The sequence below is a fragment of the Prunus mume genome, linkage group LG1 (genome assembly GCF_029339155.1).
Source record: "Prunus mume cultivar Tortuosa linkage group LG1, ASM2933915v1, whole genome shotgun sequence".
NCBI classification, from domain to species: domain Eukaryota; kingdom Viridiplantae; phylum Streptophyta; class Magnoliopsida; order Rosales; family Rosaceae; genus Prunus; species Prunus mume.
The window spans coordinates 21,335,963-21,362,569 of record NC_142698.1 but is presented as its reverse complement, the minus strand read 5'-3'; the positions used below and the strand labels follow the sequence as shown (position 1 = coordinate 21,362,569).

General features: G+C 37.1%; 6 protein-coding genes across 6 annotated transcripts; 4 read left to right on the top strand and 2 right to left on the bottom strand.

Moving 5' to 3' along the window:
- The first annotated feature begins 127 nt into the window (after nucleotides 1-127).
- Nucleotides 128-2,917, top strand: LOC103341842 (non-structural maintenance of chromosomes element 4 homolog A). Its single transcript, XM_008245396.2, has 7 exons — nucleotides 128-561; nucleotides 666-746; nucleotides 984-1,236; nucleotides 1,332-1,422; nucleotides 1,545-1,761; nucleotides 1,864-1,955; nucleotides 2,334-2,917. Exons 1-7 carry the CDS (start codon nucleotides 357-359, stop codon nucleotides 2,580-2,582), a joined length of 1,188 nt encoding a protein of 395 aa, XP_008243618.2. The 5' UTR covers nucleotides 128-356; the 3' UTR covers nucleotides 2,583-2,917.
- An 18-nt stretch (nucleotides 2,918-2,935) lies between these two features.
- Nucleotides 2,936-7,280, bottom strand: LOC103341841 (enoyl-[acyl-carrier-protein] reductase [NADH], chloroplastic-like). The gene is made up of 13 exons (XM_008245395.3): nucleotides 7,029-7,280; nucleotides 6,167-6,480; nucleotides 5,494-5,603; nucleotides 5,337-5,392; nucleotides 5,171-5,255; nucleotides 5,040-5,087; nucleotides 4,415-4,489; nucleotides 4,232-4,343; nucleotides 4,096-4,147; nucleotides 3,950-4,001; nucleotides 3,800-3,857; nucleotides 3,483-3,581; nucleotides 2,936-3,397 (listed from the first exon to the last, which is right to left on the bottom strand). The coding sequence occupies exons 2-13, from the start codon at nucleotides 6,441-6,443 to the stop codon at nucleotides 3,243-3,245; spliced, it is 1,179 nt and encodes a 392-aa protein (XP_008243617.2). The 5' UTR covers nucleotides 6,444-6,480; nucleotides 7,029-7,280; the 3' UTR covers nucleotides 2,936-3,242.
- Nucleotides 7,281-9,227: 1,947 nt separating this feature from the next.
- LOC103341917 (protein NRT1/ PTR FAMILY 7.1-like) lies at nucleotides 9,228-11,864 on the top strand. The gene is made up of 5 exons (XM_008245463.3): nucleotides 9,228-9,368; nucleotides 9,572-9,737; nucleotides 9,843-10,060; nucleotides 10,155-10,714; nucleotides 10,811-11,864. Exons 2-5 carry the CDS (start codon nucleotides 9,572-9,574, stop codon nucleotides 11,673-11,675), a joined length of 1,809 nt encoding a protein of 602 aa, XP_008243685.2. The 5' UTR covers nucleotides 9,228-9,368; the 3' UTR covers nucleotides 11,676-11,864.
- A 2,045-nt stretch (nucleotides 11,865-13,909) lies between these two features.
- Nucleotides 13,910-15,052, bottom strand: LOC103341918 (AP2/ERF and B3 domain-containing transcription factor At1g51120-like). Its single transcript, XM_008245464.2, has one exon. It carries the CDS (start codon nucleotides 15,050-15,052, stop codon nucleotides 13,982-13,984), a length of 1,071 nt encoding a protein of 356 aa, XP_008243686.1. The 3' UTR covers nucleotides 13,910-13,981.
- A 2,723-nt stretch (nucleotides 15,053-17,775) lies between these two features.
- LOC103341843 (protein NRT1/ PTR FAMILY 7.1-like) lies at nucleotides 17,776-20,650 on the top strand. Its single transcript, XM_008245397.2, has 6 exons — nucleotides 17,776-17,868; nucleotides 18,030-18,092; nucleotides 18,263-18,413; nucleotides 18,498-18,715; nucleotides 18,804-19,363; nucleotides 19,541-20,650. The coding sequence occupies exons 2-6, from the start codon at nucleotides 18,042-18,044 to the stop codon at nucleotides 20,400-20,402; spliced, it is 1,842 nt and encodes a 613-aa protein (XP_008243619.2). The 5' UTR covers nucleotides 17,776-17,868; nucleotides 18,030-18,041; the 3' UTR covers nucleotides 20,403-20,650.
- A 1,801-nt stretch (nucleotides 20,651-22,451) lies between these two features.
- Nucleotides 22,452-26,230, top strand: LOC103341844 (zinc finger CCCH domain-containing protein 14-like). The gene is given in 4 exon segments (XM_008245398.3): nucleotides 22,452-22,715; nucleotides 23,921-23,981; nucleotides 25,105-25,621; nucleotides 25,623-26,230. Coding segments are annotated over 4 exon segments (909 nt in total). The 5' UTR covers nucleotides 22,452-22,630; the 3' UTR covers nucleotides 25,869-26,230.
- Nucleotides 26,231-26,607: the final 377 nt, after the last annotated feature.

The window sequence follows — 26,607 nt, the reverse complement described above, 5'->3', positions numbered from 1 at the left end:
TTAAATTTAACAGACATATAAAATAAGAAAATTAATATGTTTAGCTAATTTTATTTTAATTATTTCATTTTATTTATCTGAACTGCATTTTATAAGCGAAGAGAAAAAATCCCCTGCCCGAAAGAAACGCGGAAGTCGATTTTTAACCGAAATAATTTGCGTTGAGCGGGAAATGCACCGCCCTCTCCAAACCGTGAAAATTTTCGATATTTAAAAGAACTCAAACTTAATTTCCAGCTCTGCACTTCCTTCTTGAATCTTCATTAATTCAAAGCTCTCGAATCTGAGTTTTGAATTTGAATTTAGGGTTTCTCAGAGCTTCGAATTTAAGTCGCTTCTCCAGGAATTCTGGTACGATGCCCAAGTCTGCGAAACGCCAGCGGACCCGAAGCCAAAGCCGGGACGTTGACGACGCCGAGCAACTCAGAGCCGTGAAGCGAGAGAGGGTCCACGCCAACGCCGGCCGAGTTGAAAATGAGTCGGATCTCCCGAGTGAGCAAGACTCCGTTCAACGGCGAACCCTTCGGTCCGACTACCTCGCCGTCAAGAACCTCATTTGTGGTATGCATTTCTACTTATCGGTAATATGTGCTGTTAACAAATAAAAGATTTTTGCATTTCCAATTGTTTTATTTTAAAATTTATTTATTTTCCTTTTGTTGCAGAGAAAAGAGATGATTTAATGTGTCCAGAGTCGGAGAGGTTCTGTCTAATCATCAATAAAGTTGAGAAATTGCACGAGCAAGGTATCCCCAATCACTTTTTGATTAAATCATCTGTGTTTTATTCCTAAGAATTCATCAACTTTGATCTTGAATATTTAAAGCGTTTATGTTATTTTTTATTTTATTTTTCCTTTCGTTGTGTTGTTGCTTAATGAGAAGGCTGAGTATTTGTGAAAGAAAAATGAAATTTTTGTATTTCCTGAGCTCGTATGTTGATTTTGAATAATAAATTTGCAATGCCCATGTGGTAATTTTCAGTTCAGAAGCCAAGGGAACAAGTAGCAGATGCAGAGGCGCTGCTGGACATCACTAACACACTGTGGACGTCTGTTAAGTCACAGTCCAGTGCAGGAATTAGCCCATCAGACTTTGTTACTTGTGTGCTTAATAATTTTAAGCAATTAAATAGTTCATTAGCCAGCCAAGAGGATGCGCCTGTCTCAATTAAGTGGAAGGATATTGGACTTGCTGTTTCACCCATTTTCAAGAGGGCTCATGGGTGTTGTACCATGTGAGTTGTTCTATGATTATGTTATGTGTGAAGATTTATTGTGTGACATTGCCTTGTTTCTGTACTAACTCATGGTTCTGCTATTTTTTCTTAAGGCTTGGACCCATGAATACCGAGTTGAAGCAAAGGAAGGCTGTGGTTCGCAGCAAACATGCAAAGCCTACCACAACTGATCGACCTGATGAGGTAAAGTTGATTATATTGTCTGTATACTGTAGAAATCATACTCCTTTGTTTTAGAAGCATTTCCTACAATTTGTACGAACTTTGCTGATGATATGTTCACGTTTGTGGTTTATATGCAACAGATAGATGATACTCAGGGAGAAGAAAAAACTGATACTGACAAGAACATGTCAACAATGTTTGACATTCTTAGAAGATACAAACGGGTTAGACTTGAAGGCTTGATACTAAATAGGAAGTCTTTTGCACAGACAGTGGAGAACTTATTTGCTCTGTCATTCTTAGTCAAAGATGGCCGGGCTGAAATAACTGTAGATGCAAATGGTTCTCATCTTGTTTGTAAGTAGATTATAAAAGCATACAAATTGATTATATTTTCCTATTATATTTTGTGTTTTAGCAATCTATACTTTTGGCTAAGTCATTATTTCTCTTTTTCAGCACCTAGGAATGCTCCTGCTGCCAATTTAGTGGCATCACGTGAGGTGGTTTATGACCATTTTGTGTTCCGATTTGATTTCAAGGACTGGAAGGTATAGTAACTAGCCATTTCTTCAGGTTTAATGTTTTATTTAATATGTCTTGCACCATAAGTTTCATCACAGAAGCATGTTCCTGCATTATCTAGTAACTGGAAATAAGCCCATCTCAGTGTCAAAACTGCCAAATTTGTAGAATTCATTTGGTATTTTGTTAAAACGAACTGTTTGAGAAACTCTAAACATAAGACACGACTGCATATATTGAGTTAAAATTGAGTTCTTGTCAAATTATATTGATCTTTATTTTCTCTTACGATCATATAAAAAGAAAGTTGGCATCCTAGTCTTTATGTGCATCACTCTCCCACCGCATCCTTTTCATGCTTGATTGTCTGCCCTTTTGTGAATAACTTTTTTGTTGCTTTGCAGTTAATGAAGGATATGTTGCCTGTTGGCGAGGAGCTGATGCCACATAGAAGCCCCCCAAACTCCTTACCTGCATCTCAAGAGGAACCAGCAGCATACAGTTCCCAAACAGCCTTACCCACAACCCCGATTCGAAAACTTTCCAGAAATCGTGGCCGGCTTGTGCAGGAAGAATCAGTTGTAGAAGAATCCCCTGAAAATGATGATGCTGCTGGAACCAATGTTGTTCGCAGGAGTAAGCGCAAGCTTTGATCAAGAGAGACTAGCTAGATAACCGCCATTTATGCTCTATGGTTCAGTAACTTCAGTTATCTGCTCCGTGCCTATTTGAGTCCAATAGTGTAAATTGGATTAGGAAGATTGCCTTCTACTTAGAAGTATGTTTTGCATTAGGTTGGCTTTTGATGTTTTGACCCTTTTGGAGTTCGTTCTACTCATTGCAAGCGTACTCTCTACTGGACTCGGATCGGATTGTAAAAATGTGCGGGCTTTCATGTATAATATGTTCCTTGTGACATTAGAGAAAGAAAAATGTAACTTTTGTAACATTATTGTTTCATCCATCCTTATTCGGAATTTTTTTGTTATTTTTGTGGTACCACAAATGAACATAAAAGGCAGATTGAATTTGATCATTTATACACAAGTCCTAACAAGAATAAACCCAACATCAACCACAAAATCTTTAAGTTGATTTAAGCAAATAAAGGTTCTTGAAAACTGTTACAATCCCTGGGGTAAAATTTCTCTCATGCCAAAACAGGGCCGCTGGAAAAGACATCCGAGGGATGGGGGAGGGCACAAACTAACAGCATTTAGTCGTCTACAGTACAACTCATCACTTTTGGATTATCATTCAGCCTGCCTGCCTGCCTGCCTGCCTGCCTGCCTGCTGCCTCTTAACTATCATCCTCAGTGCTGAGCCTTTGGAATATCGAGTTTCTCGAAAATTGGACTGTCAACTCCCACACCCATTGCATTCAATCCATTGTCTACATATATAACACCGCCAGTAATGGCAGAGGCCAAAGGTGATGCCAAGAACGCAGCTGTGTTCCCTACCTCCTCTGTTTAATGAGATTTGTAACTTCAGTATCTTTAACAGAAAAAGGGAAGAGTAAAATAAAATTGAAGAGGAGACTGATAAATTACCTGCAGACAGTTCTTTTTGTAGAGGTGCATTGGCTGATGAATAGTCAATCATCATATCAATAAATCCTATTGCTTTTGCAGCACGGCTTCTCAGTGGACCTGAGGATCCAAAAACAGAAGTTGAGGTAATACTAGCCAAACGAAAAACCTCCAGGAAGCTTAACACCTATGTAATTCAATAATTTTTTTTAACGAAGCTCCAATCATGGTTGAAAGCGAAAAGATCTTCCAGATATCACCAATATAAATGACCACAATAGTCCACCCATGAGGATTCCACTATTAATTTAATCCATTAGATATAGGATAAACGGTACCAGCAGAAATTGTGTTGACTCTAATTCCCTTTCTTCTCCCAGCTTCAAAAGCAAGAACCTGAATAATGCCAAAATTCATGTCAACACAAGCTTGGAAGGAATAGAAACCGGGATAAATTTCATGTACAAGTGCATGGAAGAAAAACTCACTCGAGTGTCACTCTCAAGAGCAGCTTTTGCAGAGCTCATACCTCCACCATATCTGCAAAGGATAATTCAAGAATCCATCATCATGAAAAATTAGCAAAAGTAACTCCATACACAAATGTGAAGCAGACAATGCATAGAAAAGATACCCAGGAATGATCCTCTCAGAAGCAATATATGTAAGAGAAATTGATGAACCACCTGTAACCACAACATTCTAATTCAAATTAAAGAAAACACAAAAATAAAAGAAAACAATACTGGATAACAAATGTGGAAGCTTGCCTGGATTAATTATTGGGAGGAAATGCTTGAGTAGAGAAACATAGGAATAACTCGATGCGGATAGAGCAGCGAGATATCCCTTTCTGGATGTCTCCAGCAGAGGTTTAACTACCTATTAAAGAGAAAAATTAATATGTGCCAAGAAAATAGAGGATAGAAATTCCATTATGAGTATTAACGTACCTCTGGTCCATTTGCAAGTGAGTGCACAAGAATGTCAATGCTGCCAAAATCACTCTTGACGGATTCAGCAGCTTCCTGCAAAACATAAAATCAAGATTCAATAAAAACCATATGTTGTTTGAAGAATTATGTTATCTGTATATTTAAAAGCCAACTTAAGCAAAATCTGAAACCCCTCATCTAGATCATCAAATTGGAATGTTGTCAAACGACAGTCTCAATAGCTATTGAGGGGTGAGAAGCCGAATATCAGACAACATATGATATTTAAAATTCAACATTTTGGAAAGGCAAGCGTAGCAATAAGGAAATTCCTTACAGCATAAACAAAAGATAAAATTCGTGACCAGTAGAATGCAAGACTTAAACTACAAGGAAAGAGGAACTTAGCCAAACTGTTTCTAAAGTTGGTGGCTGAATGTCATGGATCCTCATTCGGTTCCATTTTATTAGGAAGTGATCTCCGGGGAAAGTACAAAAAGACCTGTTACTTTGGCACTGAAATTATGTTCTAATTTGTTGTCTGTCCATGTTAAACATTAAAACTAGTCTAATGCTCCAACATACAGTCTAAAGTTTTTCTAGAAAAACTTTAAAACAAAAACTAAGACAGTTTAATTCATACCTGGACAGTCCATTTACTGGATCCTGCATATCGCTTGTTTGTTTTTATCTGCATGAAGGAACACCAAAACACATTAAGTATATTTGACCATTTTCATTTTTAATAATATAAACAATATATTTCTCCCTTACTTCCTCAGGAACATCCTCAGGGTTGTCAAAAACAGCATCTAGGGGATATATCTTGGTAATCTCCATTAAAGAACCATCTGGTAACCTGAAACATCAAATATCTTGTCAGAAGCTATTCATCAAATTTACCGGCTAACACTATTCAAAACCAGATCTAACATCTTACACGCGTGATTCATCAAACTTTCCACGTCGCAGGCTGGACTCAAAAATGTTCAGAGCCTGCATATAAGCTCTTCATAGTCAGTGACTACATCATTATCAAAAATTAAGAAAGAGAAAAGGAATTTATGAAATCCTGGAGATCAGGCCGATCAACTTACAGGCACCCATGTGCCCACAAGAATTTCAGCACCTGCAGCAGCTAGAGATTTTGCAATTGCCCAACCATATCCATTATCATCAGCTACACCAGCAATAAATGCCCTCTTACCTGCACAAGGAATATCCATATCTAGTTGGAAAGGTAAAGTGCTCATCAAAAGGCAGGTACATAATTGCAGTACGGACAACAACTTGGGCACATATATACAGTATTCCAGATCAGTAAAATCTAAAGCTAACATTTGAAGGAAATATTCTGCACATAGACCATCACCATTTAAAATTTACTGCATTTGATCAGATAAAACATCATCGTGAGAACAATGCTGTTCCTCCAAGCATATTCTGTATGGCTACAGTCAGCCTTCCTAAGTGTATACATCCAAAACAAGGAGAATTATGTAAATAGAAAACCGAAAGCTGATAAGTACAAACTTTCAGCTTTCTTTATTGCAATACAAAGATCCATAGGAAAACAAATCATTAGCACAAAATATGACATTAAAGTGAATTAAAAGACAGAAATCACCAATATGAGCAACCTTTGACAAGAAAAGAAGAGGATAATGAAAAAGCAGCAACAAGTCCATTATATTAAAGAGGAAGGAATGAACTTAAAACAAATCAGTACCAATATGAGTGAGGGAGCAGAGAGGTAAAAAGAAAATTAACCTTTCAAATCAATTGGCAACCCTGAGGCAGGCTTGTTTTCACTAGCTCCAGCCATGGCCTTTGTAACAAACTTATCCATTTTTAGAGATGATGATGTAAAGCTCCGGTGGAAAGGTTGTGCACATGCTATATGGCATGCACTCGAAAGCTTAGCCCATGAAGCCAGCTTAAAATTACCATTAAGCATTGCAGCACTTGACACAAAAGCTCTACGAGAAGAGGACATGCAGGGTCTGGCAGTTGCCATTTGCAGGCTGGAAGCAGCAGTTGTTGCCATCTTCAATAAATGGAATCTCACTAAGGAGAACAAAGATCTACATAATGCACTAAATCAGAATTAATATTCACAAAGCCATGAAGGAAATCTACAAATAGAATCTTGAAAACAGAATTCTTAACTATATTAAATTTTTTTTTTTCCTGTTTTAAATCAAATGACTTCCATTGTCCAACTATTACTTGCACTACCACAAAAATGCTGGTTTGTCACACTAAGCTAAACAAACCCTTTTGCAACAACTCTTAACCCATAGAGGAAAACCCAGAAATTTACCCAAAGCAAGCTGAACCCAGAAATTTAAGACATACATTTTCCAGTGAAGCTAAACCCGGAAACTTTTGGGAAAACAAACATAAAACTACAACAGTAAAGCTTCAGTAACCTCAATAATATTAACGTACGCAACCATCTCCACCTTAAACCCCAGAAAATTCCAACAACAGTGTATCACAACTAAGGAAAATCCAAACTTCAACTACATTTCACACAAATCTCAGCCGAAAATAACTGATCTGAAACAAGTATCCACAACCGCAACAATAGTAACAAGTAAGAAGATGAATGCCTCCATAAATTTCTTACCTTTGTGCAATAGAAAGCGCCAATGTGAGAGCAGGAACAGCAAAACTGTAAATTTTATATTCAGAAAGAAAAGGGTAGTTGGAACTTGGAAGGACCTTGATCTTTTCTCGTTCTTATTAGGTACTAATTTGTTTGAGAGAGAGAGGCGTAGAGAGAGAATAAGGGTACTTGGAAAACAAGAGGGTGTCGATGAAAACTATGATGTGTTCTAAGAGCGAAAGGGGCAGGTCATACTCTGGAGTGGAGTGGGAGCCAAAGGAACTTAACTTGCAAAGTTTTTATTTTTTATTTTTTTCCCTGCTTTTGGGGGAAAAAAAAAAGACTTCATTTTTCAAATTCTTATAAACTCATACATAAACTTCTAAAAATCCTACCAATTACTTACAAGTAAGGGTGAAACCACAAATTTTAAAAAGGGTGGACTCAAATTTGTCAAGGGTCTTGTAAGTTGTAATTACGATTAGGAGCATTTACTATCGTAGTTACAACTTACAAGTTCTTGTGTTCAAATTCCTCCTTTATCAATATCGCTTATGTGAAAAAAAAGAAAAAAGAACAGTCTAAAATTTGATTGACGAAGAAGAAAAAAACTAAAGCAATCCAATTATTGAAATTTGTTAAACTAGAAAGATGCAATTAGCATGGCTAAAACCAAGGAAATATAACTTTATGTACTAGCCATAGCTGTTGGACTCGGCTAAAATGTCCAAAACCTAAAATCATAGTCTGTAAAATGTAAAAGCCTTAGAATTATATGATGTATACAACCACAATCCACAATGAACTCCACTGAAAACCCAAATCACAAGAGGTCTTAAATTGATTTAGTTTGTTATTTTCTAGTCAATGCTCATTTCCCAGAAGTTATGCATTTGGACACGATGAAGTTGACGGACCAAGTGGTGAGTGCACGTATAACTGTTATATAACAAGCTTCCATGGTCGTGACACGAAATAGAGACTGTCTGTAAAGCAATAAACGGCCAGTCTCCAGTTTCTAGACTAGACCCTACGAACAACCCATTAGAATATCTTCCATCTCTTCTTCTTCTTTTGGTCTGACTGCCTAAACTCACCTCTCTCAAATCAAAGCTCTTGGTTTATGCATTTGGAGCATACAGGAGAATTTCTGAATCAGTCCCGACATCCGTATAGGAGAATTTATGTATATATATTGTTGCATCATTATTTAACAGCTAACACTGTAACTGTGAAGCATATCAAAGTTAAAAGAGCTTAATACAAATTTGGTTTGGGTGGTGGCCATTTTTATCATTTCCCACTCCGAGAGGATGGTCTTGAGGTACTCTCCTACACCTTCATGAAATCATGTTGTTGGCATATTAATCACATAATAGGTTAGTAGCTTGGACTGTATTATTTTTGACCCTTTTTTCTTCTTCTTTCAAACAAGGTTTTACCACCATTGAGGTTTTTAAAAAAGTTGGGATGGACAAGATAAAAGATTATTATTATTATTATTATTTCTTTTGACAAACACAAAGACTTATTTAAGGTGGAAGAGAAGAGATATCATGGAAATGAAGAGTTAGGAGGATTGCTTTGCACCCGAATGTAGGGGGATTCAGAATCAGTTGTGTGGTTTAAAATGTTTGTTTAAAAATCCAGAAATTTTAATTTAATTTATTTCTGTGGGGAGAAGGCTATGCCTGTGCACTTGTTGCTACTAAAAGAGAAGCTAAAATCCTAATAAAAATGAGTGTACCTGGACTTGTTAATGAACTTAATTAAATTACAATAAGCACACACATATATATATATATATATATATATTTTCAGGTCTAAAATCTAAGATCCGAATGACTTGTAAACTCAAAACTAGTTATGGATAAGACCAAAGCATTTGAGTTTTTTTCTGAAATCTGTTACGTAACAGAAGCCTGAATGTGTGGCATTTGTCATCACTGGAACAGGCCTTCAATACATATATATAGATACATACACACAAGCATGCTTCTTCAAGTGTTTTCTTCTCTTTGAGCAACAACATCTCCCTTTGTGTTCTCTTTCTTTGTGTCCTCTTTCTTTGGTCTTTTCTTTATAGAAGCTGCATTAGGTTTTTAGTCTGACATGGTTTATCGAGGCTTTTCAAGAAGTTTGGATTGAGATATTGGGTTGAAGCATTAAGGGGCATCGTTTGGGGTGAAATTTTTGTTTCGCTTCTCCACCATAAATGACAAAAGGATTTTTCGTATTTTCTAGTTTTCTGGCAACTCATGTGATTTCGCCTACATTGCCACTTGTAACTACCGACACTCGCTCTTCCCCGTCACCGGAGTCCACCAGAATTTCAAAAGCAGTTATCAAGTTTCGTAAAAGGTTGGTATCCTACACTTCAGCTGGCTTCATAGTAATGTTATAGCAACACTTCAGTTGTTGATGTTCATGTTTGATTCAATTAATAGGCCTTGATTTATATTGCTATCATGTCATGCCTTTGAATTGATATTGAGTGCGTTTTTCAAAAGTTGGTTACTTAGTAGAACGCAATTAACTTGATCTCTCCTTTCAAAAATTGGCAGATGATTAACGAAGACAATAACCGAGATGCTGAAGTATCAGGAGCTGTGGATACAAACATCCCTGAAAATGAACAGCAGGTGACAACTGAGATAACTGAGAGTAAGGAAACCAAATCCCCTGTTCAAAAGAGCAGAGGAGGATGGACCCTTGCAACTATCTTGCTAGGTACACATCATTGATGACAATCAAATTTTCGTTCCTTAGGTTATAGAGTTGCAAAGATATACTTTCCTCTTGATATGTATTAATTGTCTGGCTTGTTCTGTGCAGCGAATCAAGGCCTAGCAACACTAGCTTTCTTTGGTGTTGGTGTGAACCTGGTTTTGTTTCTAATCAGAGTTCTTGATCAACAAAATGCCGCGGCGGCAAATAATGTCAGCAAGTGGACTGGAACCGTTTATCTGTTCTCTCTTGTTGGAGCATTCCTCAGTGACTCCTACTGGGGTCGTTTCTTAACCTGCGCAATCTTTCAGCTCATCCTTGTGCTGGTAATATTTCTTTTTTGGTGTTGCCAACATATTTTTTAATGTTTGTATTTGTTTTTCGAAACATTGGTGTAAAAACTTAATGTTCCTCAATCAGGGCTTGGGGCTATTATCACTGTCATCTTGGCTCTACCTGATCCATCCGTCTGGTTGTGGCGATGGAGTAACTCCTTGCAAGCCAAAATCCACAGCGGGTGTTGTTATCTTTTACCTATCAATATATCTAATAGCACTTGGATATGGTGGGCACCAACCTACTATAGCAACATTTGGAGCAGACCAATTTGACGAGACAAATCCCAAACAACAGTCTTCAAAAGCAGCTTTCTTCTGCTATTTCTACTTTGCACTCAATGTTGGGTCTCTTTTCTCCAACAGCATCTTGGTTTATTATGAGGACAAAGGGTTCTGGACTATGGGGTTTCTGGTGTCATTGGGATCTGCTATCGTTGGTCTGGTGTCGTATTTGTTAGCAGCACCAAGGTACCGGTACATAAAACCGAGTGGCAACCCTTTGCCACGTGTAGCTCAGGTATTTGTGGCTGCATTTAGAAAATGGAAGGTTGTTCCAGCCAGCCCTGAGAATCTGTATGAGGTGGAAGGATCAGAATCTGCAATCAAAGGGAGTAGAAAGATTCTCCACAGTAAAGAGATTGTGTATGTAATATTGCACTTTATTAATTTTGATACAAACAAAATAATAATTAGCTTTTTAGTATGGCAATGAACTTTTTTGTTACTTAATTTGGTCAGGTTTTTGGACAAGGCAGCAACAATAACAGAGATGGATCGAAGTGGCCCGAATAATCCATGGAGGGTGTGCACTATAACTCAAGTTGAGGAAGCCAAATGCGTTCTGAAAATGCTCCCCATTTGGCTTTGCACCATAATTTACTCAGTGGTGTTCACACAAATGGCTTCCCTTTTTGTGGAGCAAGGTGATGTGATGGAATCACACATTGGAAATTTTCACTTCCCAGCTGCTAGCATGTCTCTTTTCGACATATTCAGTGTTCTTATCTGCACCGGGATTTATCGCCATATCGTTGTGCCTGTATCTGGAAGATTAAGTGGGAATCCAAAAGGCTTATCCGAGCTTCAAAGAATGGGAATAGGGCTCATTATTGGCTTGCTATCAATGGTTGCAGCTGGTGCCACAGAGGTGGCAAGGCTCAAACATGTGCAGCCTGGTCAGAAGGTAAGCTCACTTAGCATATTTTGGCAAATTCCACAATATGTCCTTGTTGGTACTTCAGAAATTTTTATGTATGTTGGTCAACTTGAGTTCTTCAATGGACAAGCCCCAGATGGAATCAAAAGCCTTGGAAGTTCACTCTGCATGGCCTCCATATCTCTTGGTAATTATGTTAGCAGCTTGCTGGTTACCATCGTGATGATGATTACAGCTAGAGGTGAAAACCCTGGTTGGATCCCAAATAATCTGAATGAGGGTCACCTGGACAGATTCTACTTCCTAATTGCAATTCTAACAGCTTTGGACTTTGTAGTTTATGTGTTTTGCGCTAAGAGGTACAAGGGCATTAACCTCCAAGAGCCTGAGCAGGAAATGGAGAGCATTGAAGCTCCACAAGAGGAGGTGGGGATCAACAGAGTTTAGGCCTTTAATTTTATGTTTCTTTGTAGGCAGTCTTTCCCTTTGTTTTTTAAATTTTTAAATTTTTTTTAATGTAAGCATGGTTTTAGAATAATGGCAGTGCAAGAAAAGAAGAGAGGATGACCTCTGCTTTCTCTCAAATGCCTTTCTGGGTATGTTCTGATATGACTGGAAAACAACTTGGTTTATCTTTCTGAATGGTTCCTTTCTTGGTATGTTCTTCTGTTAATGATTACCTGTGACATGATTGGATTGGAAAACAACTTGGTTTATCTTTCAGAATGGTTAAAGCCCAACTCAAACAACTGATCATCCACTACGTAAATCTTTTTATGAGCCCAAAGAGGTCCTTCTCTTGTTGGCCTTGTAAATACAAGTGATGTTGGGTAAAGGAGTAATTCAACTTAGAATTTCGAATGCAGAAATAAATACACTTAATCCCTTGAGCTACAAACTCGTGTTGCGATGATCCTATTTATTATCAGAAATGGACACTTCATGCACAAGCTGAAAGCAACAACAACTTGAAAAATTGTTGGCAAAATTGAAAACGAATCAGTGGGTAGGTAGGTTAGGTGGGTGTCCCTATGAGCAAAAGCTTTGTTGCGTATGGTGCTGGCATGCATGGAGTCTCACTATCTAGAGTCTAGAGACCAAATAAGACCAAAAGCATGCAATGCATAATAGTGTAACCCACCTTTGCTTTGGGTCCTTCAATTCGTCACTTTCGCATAAATCGTGTGGATTTTTCACATGAAAAACTGTTTGTTAGTCCACCTTTGAGATTTGATTTAAGATTTTTCACATTTTGTATCGTCACTAAGCTTTATCGTCATGTCTACAAAAGTTGTATTAATCATTATTTTAGTAGCATTTAATGATGTCATGTTGTTGCCAAAGATAAAGATATGGAGAAAAAAAATCATGTGCACGAATTGGATGATTCTTTTATGCCATTTTATATGCCCATAAACATAATGAATTGCCTATGCCTTATCTTTTATGGAGTGTGAAGGTAATGGCAGATGTGTCTGTCCAATAAATTCAGTGGTATGATAACCCCATTGTACTATATGAATAACCTTAACTATTTGTTGACACATATTGGAATTAACTTGGATATCTTGAGTTTTAAAATGATTTTAATTTCTGACTTGTCTTGTGGGAGTGGAGAGAGGAAATGTATATGCAATTTAAACTATCCCTTGTATTTATATTTAAAAATAATAAAAAAATCTTTAGAGGTGGGCATGGGTTGGGTTGGGTCAATTTTGGTTATAATTCGTAACTCAACCTGATATAACGGTTTATGATTTTTTGGATCCAGGACTCGCTCATTATTAAGCCAATCCAACCATCTAATGATCGAGTTGAGTAGTTGGGCTATTGAGTAGTTCAGTTAAGTTGACCCGAAATTGTGCTCACCCCTATTATAATAAAGACTAATATTAAAAAAAAAACTTTATAAAGTTGGTTTAAAAAACTTTATTTATTTTTTTCTCTTGTGGGTACAACAATGGGGGCCAAGGGCCAAAAAGAAAGCAAAACTCACCCCTTATATTTGAAAGACAACTCAGAGATTGTGATATAACGAGCCCCATTCTAAAATCCAATACCACCATTGTTTTCATGTTTGCTCCAAAACCCAAAAACAAAGTCCAATTCATGGAAAGAAGAAGAAAAAGAGTGACGGAGAAGAAGGTGGAGAGCCACCACTTATTAGTGCATGAGTGGAATGGATCAATGGGTCTGGATGAGTGGGAGACAGCTTATCTGCTGATAAGATGGTTTGAATAAGACCCATATTTCTCATAAATGGTTGATTTGATAAGTCATTCACATACACAGTGTAATATGGACCGGTATCCTTATCAAAATATTCTCTTTGATTTTACCTTTAGGACTGAAATCAGGTTCTCCTTATGTTAATTGTCATAAGCATTTCTGCCTATGCATTTTTTTTATATAACAAATATTTAAAGTATATAAGTATAGTTCATGAATACGTACGTATATAATACATGGATGACGTATGCGTATATTTGTAGAGATATATACATGCCCACTTGCCATTTCCAGTTCTGAATTAGTACTGATATGAACAAGTGAAACATACAATTAAATATGAGAGAGAGAGAGAGAGAGAGAGAGAATTTGACTTCTATATATGTAGCAAGCAACAATGAAATTTCACAGTTGTTCATGATGAAAAATTACATTCCAAACTGGTGCTTTGACAGCCTAAAAGGATCAAGAGTAAGATTCAGGAGATTAAGGATTTAAGAAAAGAAAAATAATCTCCTAGACAGTTAATTAATATTAACACCAAAGAGCCTAAATCCTTTTTGGTCAGCCATGGATGCCTTGTGATCTTCACTATACTTACATTCACCTTGCTGAAACTTGTAGCTGCTACTTTCCCCCAAATTCAGTTCCAATTTGATCTGCAAATCCTCACACTCATGCTTATTGATCTCCTCCTCAAGCAAACATGATCTCTTGCTTTCACCCTCACTATTCATCACATCAATTAACCAAAATGTAGCACTTTCTCTGTCTTCCTCTCTCAATTGATCATCATTCTCACATGTATAAAATGTGATCACATCATTTGCCTTCAAATTGTTTTCCTTCACAAACCTATTCCAACCCCTTGTGAACACAAAGCTTTGGCTACTCTTCCAATAGCAATACCTGAACTTCCACACCCTCATGAGCTTGTCATAGAAAACCAGCTCAATGTCATCAACCCCATTTTCTTCCACATTCTCACAAATGCAAGGGAAATACTCAACAGCATATTTCTTGGGAATTACAAGCCTATTGAGCTTGCCCACATCACTTGGTGTCAATTCTTTTTGGAAGAGTTGCCTAGACAATATTTTCCCATCACCATGCACCCTAATCGAGTTGTTACCCTTGCCCATTTCCTTAGTTTGTGATTGTTTTTGTGACCTTATAAATGCATCAAATTTGGATGGATAGGAACCATCCCTAATCATTTTTATTATTGCATCTGTTGTGTAATGGTTTTGAAAATCAGGCTCTTGAATGGTGAAATTGGTCCATGGAAAATTTCTATGCAAATCTTTACCATTTCGAAGCTTGATTGCCGCGCTATCGTAAGCCATGGCAGCTTCCTTCTCGGACTTGAAGGTGCCAAGCCAAATTCTTTGGTGGTTTGCATATATTTGTGCACCCCAGTGACCATTTTGTTGTGGCACAACCCCTTTAAATTTTGCAAATGAGACATCATTGTCAAGTCTCGCACGCTTATTTGGATGAAGCAGTCCAAAATCGTTGTCGTTTGAATCAGAAGTTTCGAGAGCTACATTTCTTTGGACGCTTGAAATCATGCTTGATGCAGCATCTTCTTCCATTGTGAATCTCAAGGGCAAAGACAAGCACAATATTGGCATGGAGATGTGAAGACTAATTGAACAACTGATGCTAAAAAAATGGAAGGCGATCCTCATGATGGGGTTTCAAGAAAAGCATGATGAGAAAAGGCTTTAGCTTTAGCATTGCACAGATCATAATATTGGTTTTGAGAGAGAGAGAGAGAGAGAGAGAGAGAGAGAGAGAGAGAGAGAGAGAGATTGATCTGCAATCAGAGATGTGCATGATGTTGTATGAACATGGGTGGGTTTTTATTTGAAAGGCTGAGAGTTGAAAATATTAAACTGAATTAGGTTAAGTAAACAACAAATTATTAAGCACCATATAATTCTAGAAAGAAGTAACAAAATTTTCCAAGTGAAAAATCAAGTCAAATATATTTGAACAAATTTGAAGCGGCCGGATTTATCTTAATTTAGGCAAATTAATTAGGTGTCACATTCTGAAACTAAATAACCCATTTTGTTTATAGCATATAGTTGACTACAAGTTACAAGTACGTACGTAGGTGTTTCGATTCTTATTATGGGCGGGCGTTATCTACATCAGAGATGTCTTAACATTCAATCAGTCACTAGAAGTTTCTGATGTGTCACAATTTATGTGCCAATTATAGAAGAAACTGATGTGTCAGATACTGTTCATATGTACAGCTTGGCTCTTATAATACAAACACGCAAGCAAATGCAAGATTTTCGTTCTACTTTGGATATATACAAGTTATTTTTTTATTAAAAAAAATCAGAGAATTTCCCAATTATGTTAAAGGGCTTGACGTTAACAAGACTGCTTGTATTTAGCGGAAATTTTTTGAGTGTTACGTGGTATTACTTGACAACAAAGTTAATATTACTTGAACTTTATTAGTAAAATTATGCCGCCGAAAAATAAGTATGTTATCACCTAATATTGGTAACTCTGAGTGACGGTATGACTATCACATTGAAAATTTCTCCATTTTCGTTAATAAAACTGCAATAGGAATATGACACGTGACCAGGGACGGACCCAGGATTTGAAAATGACGTGGGCTAACCTTACGTACAAACTTATTGAAAACTACAAATGAATTTCATTGATAAAAAAAAATATACATGGGGGACATAATAAGCCTTACCCCTCAAAAACCCTATATTTGATACCGCTATTAAAATAACATATATTTAAAATAATAAATATTCAAAATAGTCATTTTCCAAATTAGCATAATTGTTACTAGAATTCTCCAAAAAACAATAGCCCAATACAAAGGTGGGGGAAAAAGACCTCTGTGGAGTTGAGAAGAAGCAGCCCTGGAATTGGTGTAGCCGATCGATAAGAGTGTTAGATTTTTTTTTGGTTGGTTAGCTAGCCCAGTGGGGATTAGTTAATAAGATTGGTCTAGGTTAGGGTATTATTTTAGTCTTTGAAAAAACAAGTCTCCTGGGCTATAACCCAGGTTAGCTTGTTAGTAGTACTGTCCTGCACGTGACACACATAATTTTCGTTATGTAAGATAAAGATAAACAACTTAAAATTAGGGAGTATTGAGCTATAACCTGGTCTAAGTAAGCCTCGTGCAAAATAAAGAAACCATTTCTTAGCTCACTATAACTAACTTTTACCTTTATGAGGATACATAGACAAGATTTATTCCAAGACATTAATTTACAAATAAACGACAATAATTAAGTTGACATTAACTGAAATATCCTAACGATTGTAACTACAAAATAAGAGATAGAACCATTGGTTAGGTTCTAATTCTGTCTGGACTATATGGTTTAAGAAAATGGAAAGAGTAAGGCACATCCATAGTCAAACCTAACCCTCCCAATGCCACTTCATTCTTGGTAGTTTATACCTTTCAGGATCTTCTTAATTAACAAATCTAATCAACCTTTAAAAAAAATTATAATATAATTAGGAACCTATATCCGTACGTATTACTATACTAGCAGCCAGTACATACAGTTGTACAGGTTGAAAAAGCATTGGAGCTTTATCCGGATAAAAATTCATATATCCGAAGCTTGTAATTTAGACAATCGCTTTTATTAAAAATTTTATATATAAATAAGTAGCACTAATTAAAACCTGTATTTTGAACTCTAATTGATGAAATATACAATGCATATATATACACACATAATATACTGCAAAACAGGAATATTTCAATGTGTACTTATTTTCCTTGACATGATTCATATATCTTGGACGTAACTTTTCAAAAAGTATATTATATATTTTTGAGCTCATGATTCATTACATTATGGAAAAACTACTTATTTTCTTGCATGTCAAATAGTATTAAAATAACGACTGTTGTTGTTTTTTTTTTTTTTCCCTTTTGGTAATACTGTTTGACAACTGCTCATTATGCTCAGTGATGAATTTACAGACATTTAACCTGAATAAAAAATTAAACAAGAATAAAAACTACTGAAATTGAGGAGAGACTATCATCATCATCATCATATATATATATATATATATATATTATATATCAATAGGACATTTTCACAGGGGCAATCAAATGCCATTCATGGAAGAAACGACCTAGTTTGTGGCACAGACTCTTCTAAGCTGACCTCTCCTTCTCCCTATACCACCAATATTTTTCTTTTCAGTTTTTATCTTGTAAATTTGTTTGATAACAAGTATAAAGTAAGTTTGACTATTAATTTCCCCCCCATTACTCTCCCCTAGCTATATATATATTGAACTCTCACAACCAACTCTTGTCATATTTTCTTCAATTGGTTCCATTTCTATAACTATTCCATCTTAATACTTCTTCAACCTCATTACCTTTGAAGTAAGTTCTTGTTGCTTTCTTTATCAGTTATCTATGGCTTAGACTGATACATAATATATATATATATATATATATATATGGTTTCAACAGTTCCAACATGCTAGCAAATTTGTTTATTCTGATTCAACTCTCTCTCATTTCCCTTGATATATATTTTGCAGAAGGAACCTTCAATGGCTAGTTCTGTGGATTTACTCAACTTTACTAACGAGGCTGCGCAAAAGGTCAGTGAAGTACTGAAATCAAGTGAAATATGTTGTTTCAGATGATGATGATTCTGTAAAGTCGTTAGATGGCTTTTGATTGATCTGCAAACCGTAATATATAGCATCCATGAATCAGAAATAGTTACTTATTATTTTCATCTTGATCCACCAAAAAAAAAAACTAGCAGCAGGTGAGAGAAGACAACAGATGCACCGGAGAATCAGAAACTGCGAACCGAAACTTATATGAAGTCGAACAGAAGGCGATAGCTGGTAAAAGTAAGGCATCCCTTATTAGAAAGAGCACAGGAGGGTGGAAATTTGCAAGCCTCTTACTAGGTACCCATAATGAATGATAATCACTTTCTTATTTTCATTCTTTTAGTATATTTATGATGTTCTTGTTGGTCTTGTCTTTTGCAGTGAATCAAGGGCTAGCAACTCTAGCTTTCTTTGGTGTTGGTGTGAACTTGGTTTTGTTTTTAACCAGAGTTCTTGATCAAGAGAATGCCGTTGCCGCCAACAGTGTCAGCAAGTGGACTGGAACTGTTTATTTGTGCTCCTTAATTGGTGCATTTCTCAGTGATTCGTACTGGGGTCGTTACTTAACCTGCGCAATCTTTCAGCTCATCTTCGTAGTGGTAATTAATTTTTTATTATTTTTTATTGTAAAGTATATATATTCTTTGAAGTGAATGAAAATTGATGTTGCCTTAAATTAAATATCAGGGCTTGGTGCTGTTGTCTCTTTCATCTTGGCTCTTCTTGTTCCACCCTTCTGGTTGTGGTGATGGAGAAATAGTGTGCATGCCTGCATCCCCAGTAGGTGTCGCTATCTTTTACTTGTCCATATATTTGGTTGCATTTGGATATGGCGGGTACCAGCCAACTATAGCAACCTTTGGAGCTGACCAATTTGATGAGGCAAATCCTAAAGAGGGAGCTTCAAAAGCAGTTTTCTTTTGCTATTTCTACTTTGCACTCAATGTTGGGTCTCTTTTCTCAAACACCATATTGGTCTATTATGAGGATACTGGCAAATGGACTCTGGGGTTTGTGGTGTCATTGGGGTCTGCTATCATAGCCCTTTTGTCCTTTTTGTTAGGGACACCAGGGTATAGGTACCTAAAACCATGTGGCAACCCTTTGCCACGTGTCGCTCAGGTATTCGTCGCTGCAGCTAGGAAATGGGATATTGTTCCAGTAAACTCGGATGACCTGTATGAGGTGGAAGGACCAGACTCTGCAATCAAAGGGAGTAGAAAGATTTACCACAGCAATGAGATTGAGTAAGTATCAGACTTTTCATCTGTACAAACTTTACAGTAAACAGTCTTTTAAATCGTACCATGTACTACAAATTACTCAATACATAGTAAATAAATAAGACAACATATAGAAATTTTCGAGATCCACATAGCACTTGTCTAAAGTACTTAAACTAAATTGGTTCTTAATTTGATCAGGTTTTTGGACAAGGCAGCAACAATCACTGAGGATGATCTGTGTGGCCCTAAGAATCCATGGAGGCTCTGCACCGTAACTCAAGTCGAGGAAGCCAAATGCGTCCTGAAAATGCTACCCATTTGGCTTTGCACTATAATTTACTCTGTGGTCTTCACACAAATGGCTTCCCTTTTTGTAGAGCAAGGGGATGTGATGAAATCCAACTTTGGAAATTTTCACCTCCCAGCTGCTAGCATGTCTGCTTTTGATATATGCAGTGTCCTCATCTGCACTGGAATTTATCGCCAAGTGCTTGTGCCTTTAGCTGGAAAGCTGAGTGGGAACACCAAAGGGATATCCGAGCTTAAGCGCATGGGGATAGGGCTCGTTATTGGCATGCTGGCAATGGTCGCAGCTGGTGCCACAGAGATTGCAAGGCTCAAGCATGTGCTGCCTGGTGAGAAAATAAGCTCTCTGAACATATTTTGGCAAATTCCACAGTATGTTCTTGTTGGTGCTTCTGAGGTTTTTATGTACGTTGGTCAACTTGAATTCTTCAATGGACAAGCCCCCGATGGGATAAAAAGCTTCGGAAGTTCACTCTGCATGGCTTCAATGTCGCTTGGGAATTACGCGAGCAGCTTTCTGGTTAACATGGTAATGGGAATTACAGCTAGAGGTAAAGACCCTGGTTGGATCCCAGATGATCTGAACAGAGGTCACTTGGACAGATTCTACTTCCTAATTGCAGCATTAACAGCTTTCGACTTTGTGATTTACGTGTTTTGTGCTAAGTGGTACAAGTCCATTAACCTTGAGGGCTCTGAGAAGGAAATTCAGATCATTGAAACTGAACAAGATGTGGTGCTCAGAAGAGTTTAGGCATCTTAATTAGTACTTGGCATAAGTTTAAGAAATAATCTTTGTGTACTGCAGAAGAGGAGAGAGCATGACCTCTTATATATTGCAGAAGAGAAATGATTGCTTTCCTAAATAGTGTAACATGCTTTTGTCAAGTTAAGAAGGTTAAGTAATAAATAAGTTTGTTTAGACTGGCAGCTTTGGCTTGCGTTGTAAGTTTCAAACATTTTGGTAGAGCTAATGGAATTGGTGGATAATATTGCCATGTACTGCTTCTGAATTCTTGGAAAGTGATTGCAGCTTTGGATTCCTTCTAGGGAGGAAAGTGATCGAACTCACAGATTGGTCATCATGAAAATGGTAATTCTCAGGATGCATGATTCATATATGTCTGCTCTGCAGTGATACTGCTAAGTGAGCACTATGAAAATGGACCAAAACATGTACGCATGTATTAAAAACGTTGTATAATGATATTTTGTATGTGAAGTGAAGCAATAGGACAAATTATCCTTTTGGAAGACTAGACCTCACCACACAGCCTGTCTTACCAAAGTTGAGGTTTCATAGTTAGAGTCAACCACACGTGGGACCTGAAAAACCCACAAAAAAAAAAAAAAAAAAACTCACGTTGAGTGTCAGGAAATGATAACATGTCGATACGTTTTGTTGGCGATAAAGATATCGACATCTTATCTATGCATACCAACAGTCCGCTAGAGAATTCTATACGGACATATATAATATTGTAGCTGGCTTCTCCCATGTTTATCTGTGTTTTCACATAAAGTGGGGAACTTCTGCATTGGATCCTGTACTGACAAGATAAAAGGGTCATCTTCTGGAAAACTGAACTATAAAGATTAAGACTTTGTGAAAATTCTATCGTTCTCTTTTCTTATGTATAGAGATGATGTGACACTACTGTCACATATTAATATGGTTGTCTTAATTTCTGGCTATAATAAGAGCCCTGTAATGGAGAGAGTGATTATATATATGAAGTTGATAGATAGATCTGTGGACATACGCTAAATACTACTGTGAATTTGGACGCAGTGACACCATTGCCAACACCATAAGCTTAGCTTAGGCTAGGACTCCTGTGGTAGCACCAATTTTAACTGTCCATCTCCTACTTTCTACTATCACCCTAGCCATAGGATATGAATATGGTGCTAGCTACCTAGACGTGACTCTCAAGCTAATGCCTGAAAGCAGAGAGTATGAGAAAGCTTCTGGAATGTCACATTAATTAGCAAAGCTTGCCTTAAGTTGCCGTATGGGAAGGAAATGAAAAAACTAGTGAAAGTTCACCATCTATTATTACACTTTAAGAATTACTTTGTTGATATGTTATTTTTACATATCTTTGCCACCACACGATGGCGGATTCAAGAAATTTTCATTCATGAGGAAAATAGAAGTCTTCACGTCATTTTGCCTGCTTGTCCTTGGCTCCATGCCCAGCCTCCGGCTCTTTGAGACATGTTATTGAACATATTACCCCCATGACAACTATAATAAAAAAGAATAACAAAATAATATAAGCAATTGTAATCGCTTGCATGAGAAATTATTGTATGACTGGAATACACCACGCCAGTATAATTTATATACGTATTATAATATAAGTGAATTAGTTATACCACGTCATCATACTCCTATAATACACTATAATTACTCCCCTGTTTTAGATCGTAGACTCCTTTCAAATCAACTATCCCAAATTTATGGAGGTCTATACTATTTTTTTTAAATTATTTTTTCGAATTTCCAGTCTCATTAATTTAGAAGCCCATGAATTTTATTATGAGCCCATTAAATGAAATTGGTAGCCCGATCCAATAATTGGAAGCCGTACACGCATCCCATCTCATCATCCGAGATTCGGATTCGGATTCGGATTCGGATTCCCAACAAAAGATGATTAAACGATAACGTCACACGGGGCGCACGTGACCCCCAACCCCTCTATCACCGTCTCACATATGACAGACCACAGTCGTCGTAGTAAGATAATTGCCAAAAAAAATCTGTCTATTTAAAAAAAATATATATTTATCAACCCCATTTAAATTGCAATTTCAAGTCCGCCCTTCCCTTTCCCCTCTTTCGCGAACCCTAGACAGTTCAATCTCTCCTCCTCTTTCTCCCTCTCCTTCTATCTCCTAGGTTTTTTTTATTTTTTTGGTTCTTTTACTTCTTCGTGGTTTCTGCCTCGCACGCTTCTCTCTCCTTGTGCTGTAATGGACTTTGGAGGTGGGCGCAAGAGAGGCAGGCCCGAAGCTGCCTCCTTTAATGGCAATGGCGGCTTCAAGAAATCCAAGCCAGGTTCGTCTTCACATTACTTTCAACCAGGCTCACCTGTTTTGTTTTGTTTTTTTATATTGTTGTACCACGCGCAGACATGTATGACATATGTATGTGTAAGTTTTATGCATTGAAGCTAGGGTTGGTGCTTGTTCTGCTTTTGTGCATTTAGCTTTGCTTTTTACTTGGTTGGAGTACTTTAGGAAGTGGAAGAAGAAATTAATTTGATGAAAATCTTAAATTAAGTGTGGAAAACGTTTAAGACAGTTTGAATCTCAAGTGTTAAGCTTCCTGGATTAATAGAATGAAGGAAAAGTATTTAAAAAGCATTGAATTTTTAGCTCAAGTTTAAAAAGTATTGAATTTGTAGCTCAGGTTAGTTTGGTACGGAAAATTTAAGAAAACGAAGCTTAATCAGTGATTTTTATTTTTATTTTTTTAAATTAATCAATTGGGCACTTGGGAAGCTAAGTTTATTGCTAGTTTTTTCTGCGTGAAATGCACATTAAAGGCATTAGCGTTCTTTGTAGTGGAGCTAGATTTAACATGATGTTCTATTTCTTTTCGTCACTCCAAACTTGAAAACGAAAGGAAATTTTGTTTTTTGCTGCTATCTCATTTAGGTGTTCATCTCTGTTTGCATACTGGTGATTATAAAGTTTCTTAAAAGGTTTGTGCTCCTTTGTGCCTTCATAAAAATTCTTTGCTGTGTAGATGGAGTGCAATTCAGAGTTAGCTATTGAGTGTTTGCAGGATATGTTTATTCCGTTTGGAGTTTGTTATAACTTTTTTTTTAAAAAAAAAAAACCCATGTATGTAGATAAGTGAGAGATAGTATCCACTGCTTTAAATGATTATTTTCTAATGACTGGTGAGGAGAGAAGGAAATGGAGAATCCTAAGTTCTCTTAACCTTCCTGTGAGAATGGAAACTTCAACTTTTTTCTTGAAAGTAATATATTGAAAACCATAATTTTAAAATATGATTTAAGTTTTGTTTTTCCCTCTATGTTGGATTAAATAGTACAGGGTTTAGAGGTCTTTCTCTAATCAACAGTATAAGAGGGTTGTTCTTCGACTATTTGGATTCTTCAATGGAATTGGTGTTTTATATATCTTTTATTAGTGATAAAAATGGTAACGTCATGTTGAATATTGTTAAAGTTTTGAGGATTAATAACCCACTGTAAGCATAACTGAGGGAAATTAATTAATGTTCTGCAACAGAAATGGAGTCCTTTACAACTGGTATAGGAAGCAAATCGAAGCCATGCACAAAGTTTTTCAGGTTCTAATCTTAACCTATCTAAAATGAATACTCTAAATGTAATTTTGCATATTGATAATTTATATAAATTCAAGAAAGAGTTTGTTATCCAGTTTTTGTGAATAAAATATTTGCAATTTGGACTAATGAAATGGGCGGTCAAAGCTGTGATACAGGTTGAACTCTCTGTTCTAATCATGATAACAAAGACTGAACAGATATGGTTGAATGACAACAGCTCGATTAAATACGTACTGGATCCTATGTAATTTAATGTGGTTGTATGGGATGCAGAAGTTTCCTTTATATGGTGTTTATATTTAGCTTCTTTTATATTCTTTGCAACTGAAATCAAAGCAATTGGTCGCTAAGTTTTAAGACAGGTTATTTTATGTTCGGACTATGAAAAAAAAGCAAGTTGAATTGAGAATTCTGATTCATTATGAAGTCTAAGTCATCTCTTTCAAAACTATGGGGACTCCACTTGCATTTTGTTAAACTGTGTGGGACGTAAAGCTTCTATTTAAACCGTCACTGTTCCTTGATCTCTTTCGAAAAGTTTTTTTCCTTCTGTATTTCATTCACTGAATTTGTCCTAAGGTTTGTTTAGGATGAGGTCTAAGTCATGTTGGTATCTTTATATTGTAAGAGAGAGATCTTGTTGTGAATTATGCTACCTTTCCAATCTCAGACTTCACTCGTAGAAGCTTCTCTTTTGATGCTTTATTTCTTTTTCATTTCAGTATGAGGTAAGAGTGGTGGTGAAGTAGTTGGCTAATAGAAGTTTGGCCTTGTGTTCACCTTCTAAAAGAACATCTCTTCCATTGCTAATGAAGCATTTCTTGCCTGAGTTGGCTAAAGTTAAAAAATATACATAGTTCCAGACTTTTTAGGATTTTTCATACATTTCATAAGAGAAACCAATTGGCTTTTTTGTTTTGTTTTGGGGCAGTGATTCTGGTGAAGAATTTATTCTAAGTTTCGGTTTCCTTTTTCCTATATGTGCTACACAGCCTTGTCTCAGCTGAGTTTATATATAATACGTGCTCTTTACCCCATTTCTGATCTGTATGCTTGTTTGTCAGATTCCCTGTAATTTTCTGTCATATTTGTGCTCAGAAGTTTTTGTTTTGTTTCTATACAGCACTTCTGGGTGCCCTTTTGGTGAGGGATGTCACTTCTTGCATTATGTTCCTGGCGGCATCAAAGCGGTGTCTCAGATGACTGGTAGCAACCCAACTCTTCCTCCTCCTCCTAGAAACTCAGCAGCCCCTCCATCATTTCCAGATGGTTCTTCTCCTCCATCTGTCAAGACCCGGTTGTGTAATAAGTACAACACAGTTGAAGGTTGCAAGTTTGGGGATAAATGCCATTTTGCGCATGGTGAGTGGGAGCTTGGGAGGCCCACTGCTCAATCCTATGAAGATCCTCGTGGTGGGGGAGGATATCCAGGCAGGATGGGAGGGGGTCGGATGGAGCCTCCCCCGCAAACTCATGGAGCTGCAGCGAGATTTGGAGCCACTGCCACAGCTAAGATCAGCGTTGATGCTTCACTTGCTGGAGCCATAATTGGGAAAAATGGGGTGAACTCAAAGCAAATATGTCGTGTGACTGGGGCAAAGCTTTCTATAAGGGAGCATGAGTCAGATCCCAAGCTGAAGAAACATTGAGCTCGAGGGTACCTTTGATCAAATTAAAGATGCTAGTGCCATGGTTCGTGAGCTTATTGTGAACGTGAGCTCAGCTGCTGGACCTCACATGAGGAACAACCCTGGTATGGCAGCCTCAGCGCCAGCTAGCAACTTCAAGACTAAGCTTTGTGAGAACTTTACTAAAGGCACATGCACGTTTGGGGATAGGTGCCACTTTGCACATGGACCAGAAGAATTGCGCAGGCAGGGGATGTGATTTCTTTCAATACCTCTCTCTCTCTCTCTCTCATGCCCTCTTACCATTCTCTCGTAGGATACGCTTATTACAGCATTAATTCTTGTGTTCGTTGAATTTTCCAAGAGTGCAGTTTCCTTAGTTTTCTAGGGTTTTAATATTTGGAAATTTTTATAGTAGCTTGCCATATTTGATCTCTACCTTGCCACTTTTGTCTTGTGGGATCGCTCTGAGGTTTCTTGGTTGAACTAATCTAGCGATTAAGCATAAGTTGCCAGTAGCATGTGAAGTGGGAAATGCTATTCTTGGTTGCTTTATTGTGTTAATTTTGTTTTCATCAGATTAAAAAAGAAAAAGTAAAAAGAGATGTTAGAGAGTTGTTATTCTAGTTTTTCATTTTATCGTTCTTTCATGCTTTATAACTTGCAGTCAAGTGAGCCATTGCCGTACAATAATAAGATTGGGCCATTCGACCCTGTTCTGTTCAACTAGCTTACTAAGAATAAGAGACCCATGAAATGAAATGCAATTGGGGAAATGGATTAAACAAAATTGAACTCAAATTGATAGTGAGCCCCTAGGTCACGAGGCCATCTGCTCCAACAGTATGGAAGCGCATGGTTGTGGTGGATTGGTACAGATCTTATTATTATTTGGTTAATTGGCCCTAATCTTAATCACAACTCTAAAGTAGAAATATAAGCAAAAGAAAGTCAAGTCTTAATTTTTTATTTTTTTGAGAACCTTTGCTGTTGAGATG

Bases quoted from the DNA above. Each gene is read 5' to 3' on its own strand.
- LOC103341842 (XM_008245396.2), top strand. From the start codon at position 357: ATGCCCAAGTCTGCGAAACGCCAGCGGACCCGAAGCCAAAGCCGGGAC. The intron at 1,423-1,544 runs GTAAAGTTGATT...TATATGCAACAG, and splicing joins CAACTGATCGACCTGATGAG to ATAGATGATACTCAGGGAGA. The intron at 1,956-2,333 runs GTATAGTAACTA...GTTGCTTTGCAG, and splicing joins TTGATTTCAAGGACTGGAAG to TTAATGAAGGATATGTTGCC.
- LOC103341841 (XM_008245395.3), bottom strand. From the start codon at position 6,443: ATGGCAACAACTGCTGCTTCCAGCCTGCAAATGGCAACTGCCAGACCC. The intron at 5,088-5,170 runs GTAAGGGAGAAA...TCCTTCATGCAG, and splicing joins CTGAGGATGTTCCTGAGGAA to ATAAAAACAAACAAGCGATA. The intron at 4,148-4,231 runs GCAAGCTTCCAC...TTGTGGTTACAG, and splicing joins CCTCCCAATAATTAATCCAG to GTGGTTCATCAATTTCTCTT.
- LOC103341917 (XM_008245463.3), top strand. From the start codon at position 9,572: ATGATTAACGAAGACAATAACCGAGATGCTGAAGTATCAGGAGCTGTG. The intron at 10,061-10,154 runs GTAATATTTCTT...TTCCTCAATCAG, and splicing joins TTCAGCTCATCCTTGTGCTG to GGCTTGGGGCTATTATCACT. The intron at 10,715-10,810 runs GTATGTAATATT...TAATTTGGTCAG, and splicing joins CTCCACAGTAAAGAGATTGT to GTTTTTGGACAAGGCAGCAA.
- LOC103341918 (XM_008245464.2), bottom strand. From the start codon at position 15,052: ATGGAAGAAGATGCTGCATCAAGCATGATTTCAAGCGTCCAAAGAAAT.
- LOC103341843 (XM_008245397.2), top strand. From the start codon at position 18,042: ATGGCTAGTTCTGTGGATTTACTCAACTTTACTAACGAGGCTGCGCAA. The intron at 18,414-18,497 runs GTACCCATAATG...TGTCTTTTGCAG, and splicing joins ATTTGCAAGCCTCTTACTAG to TGAATCAAGGGCTAGCAACT. The intron at 19,364-19,540 runs GTAAGTATCAGA...TAATTTGATCAG, and splicing joins TACCACAGCAATGAGATTGA to GTTTTTGGACAAGGCAGCAA.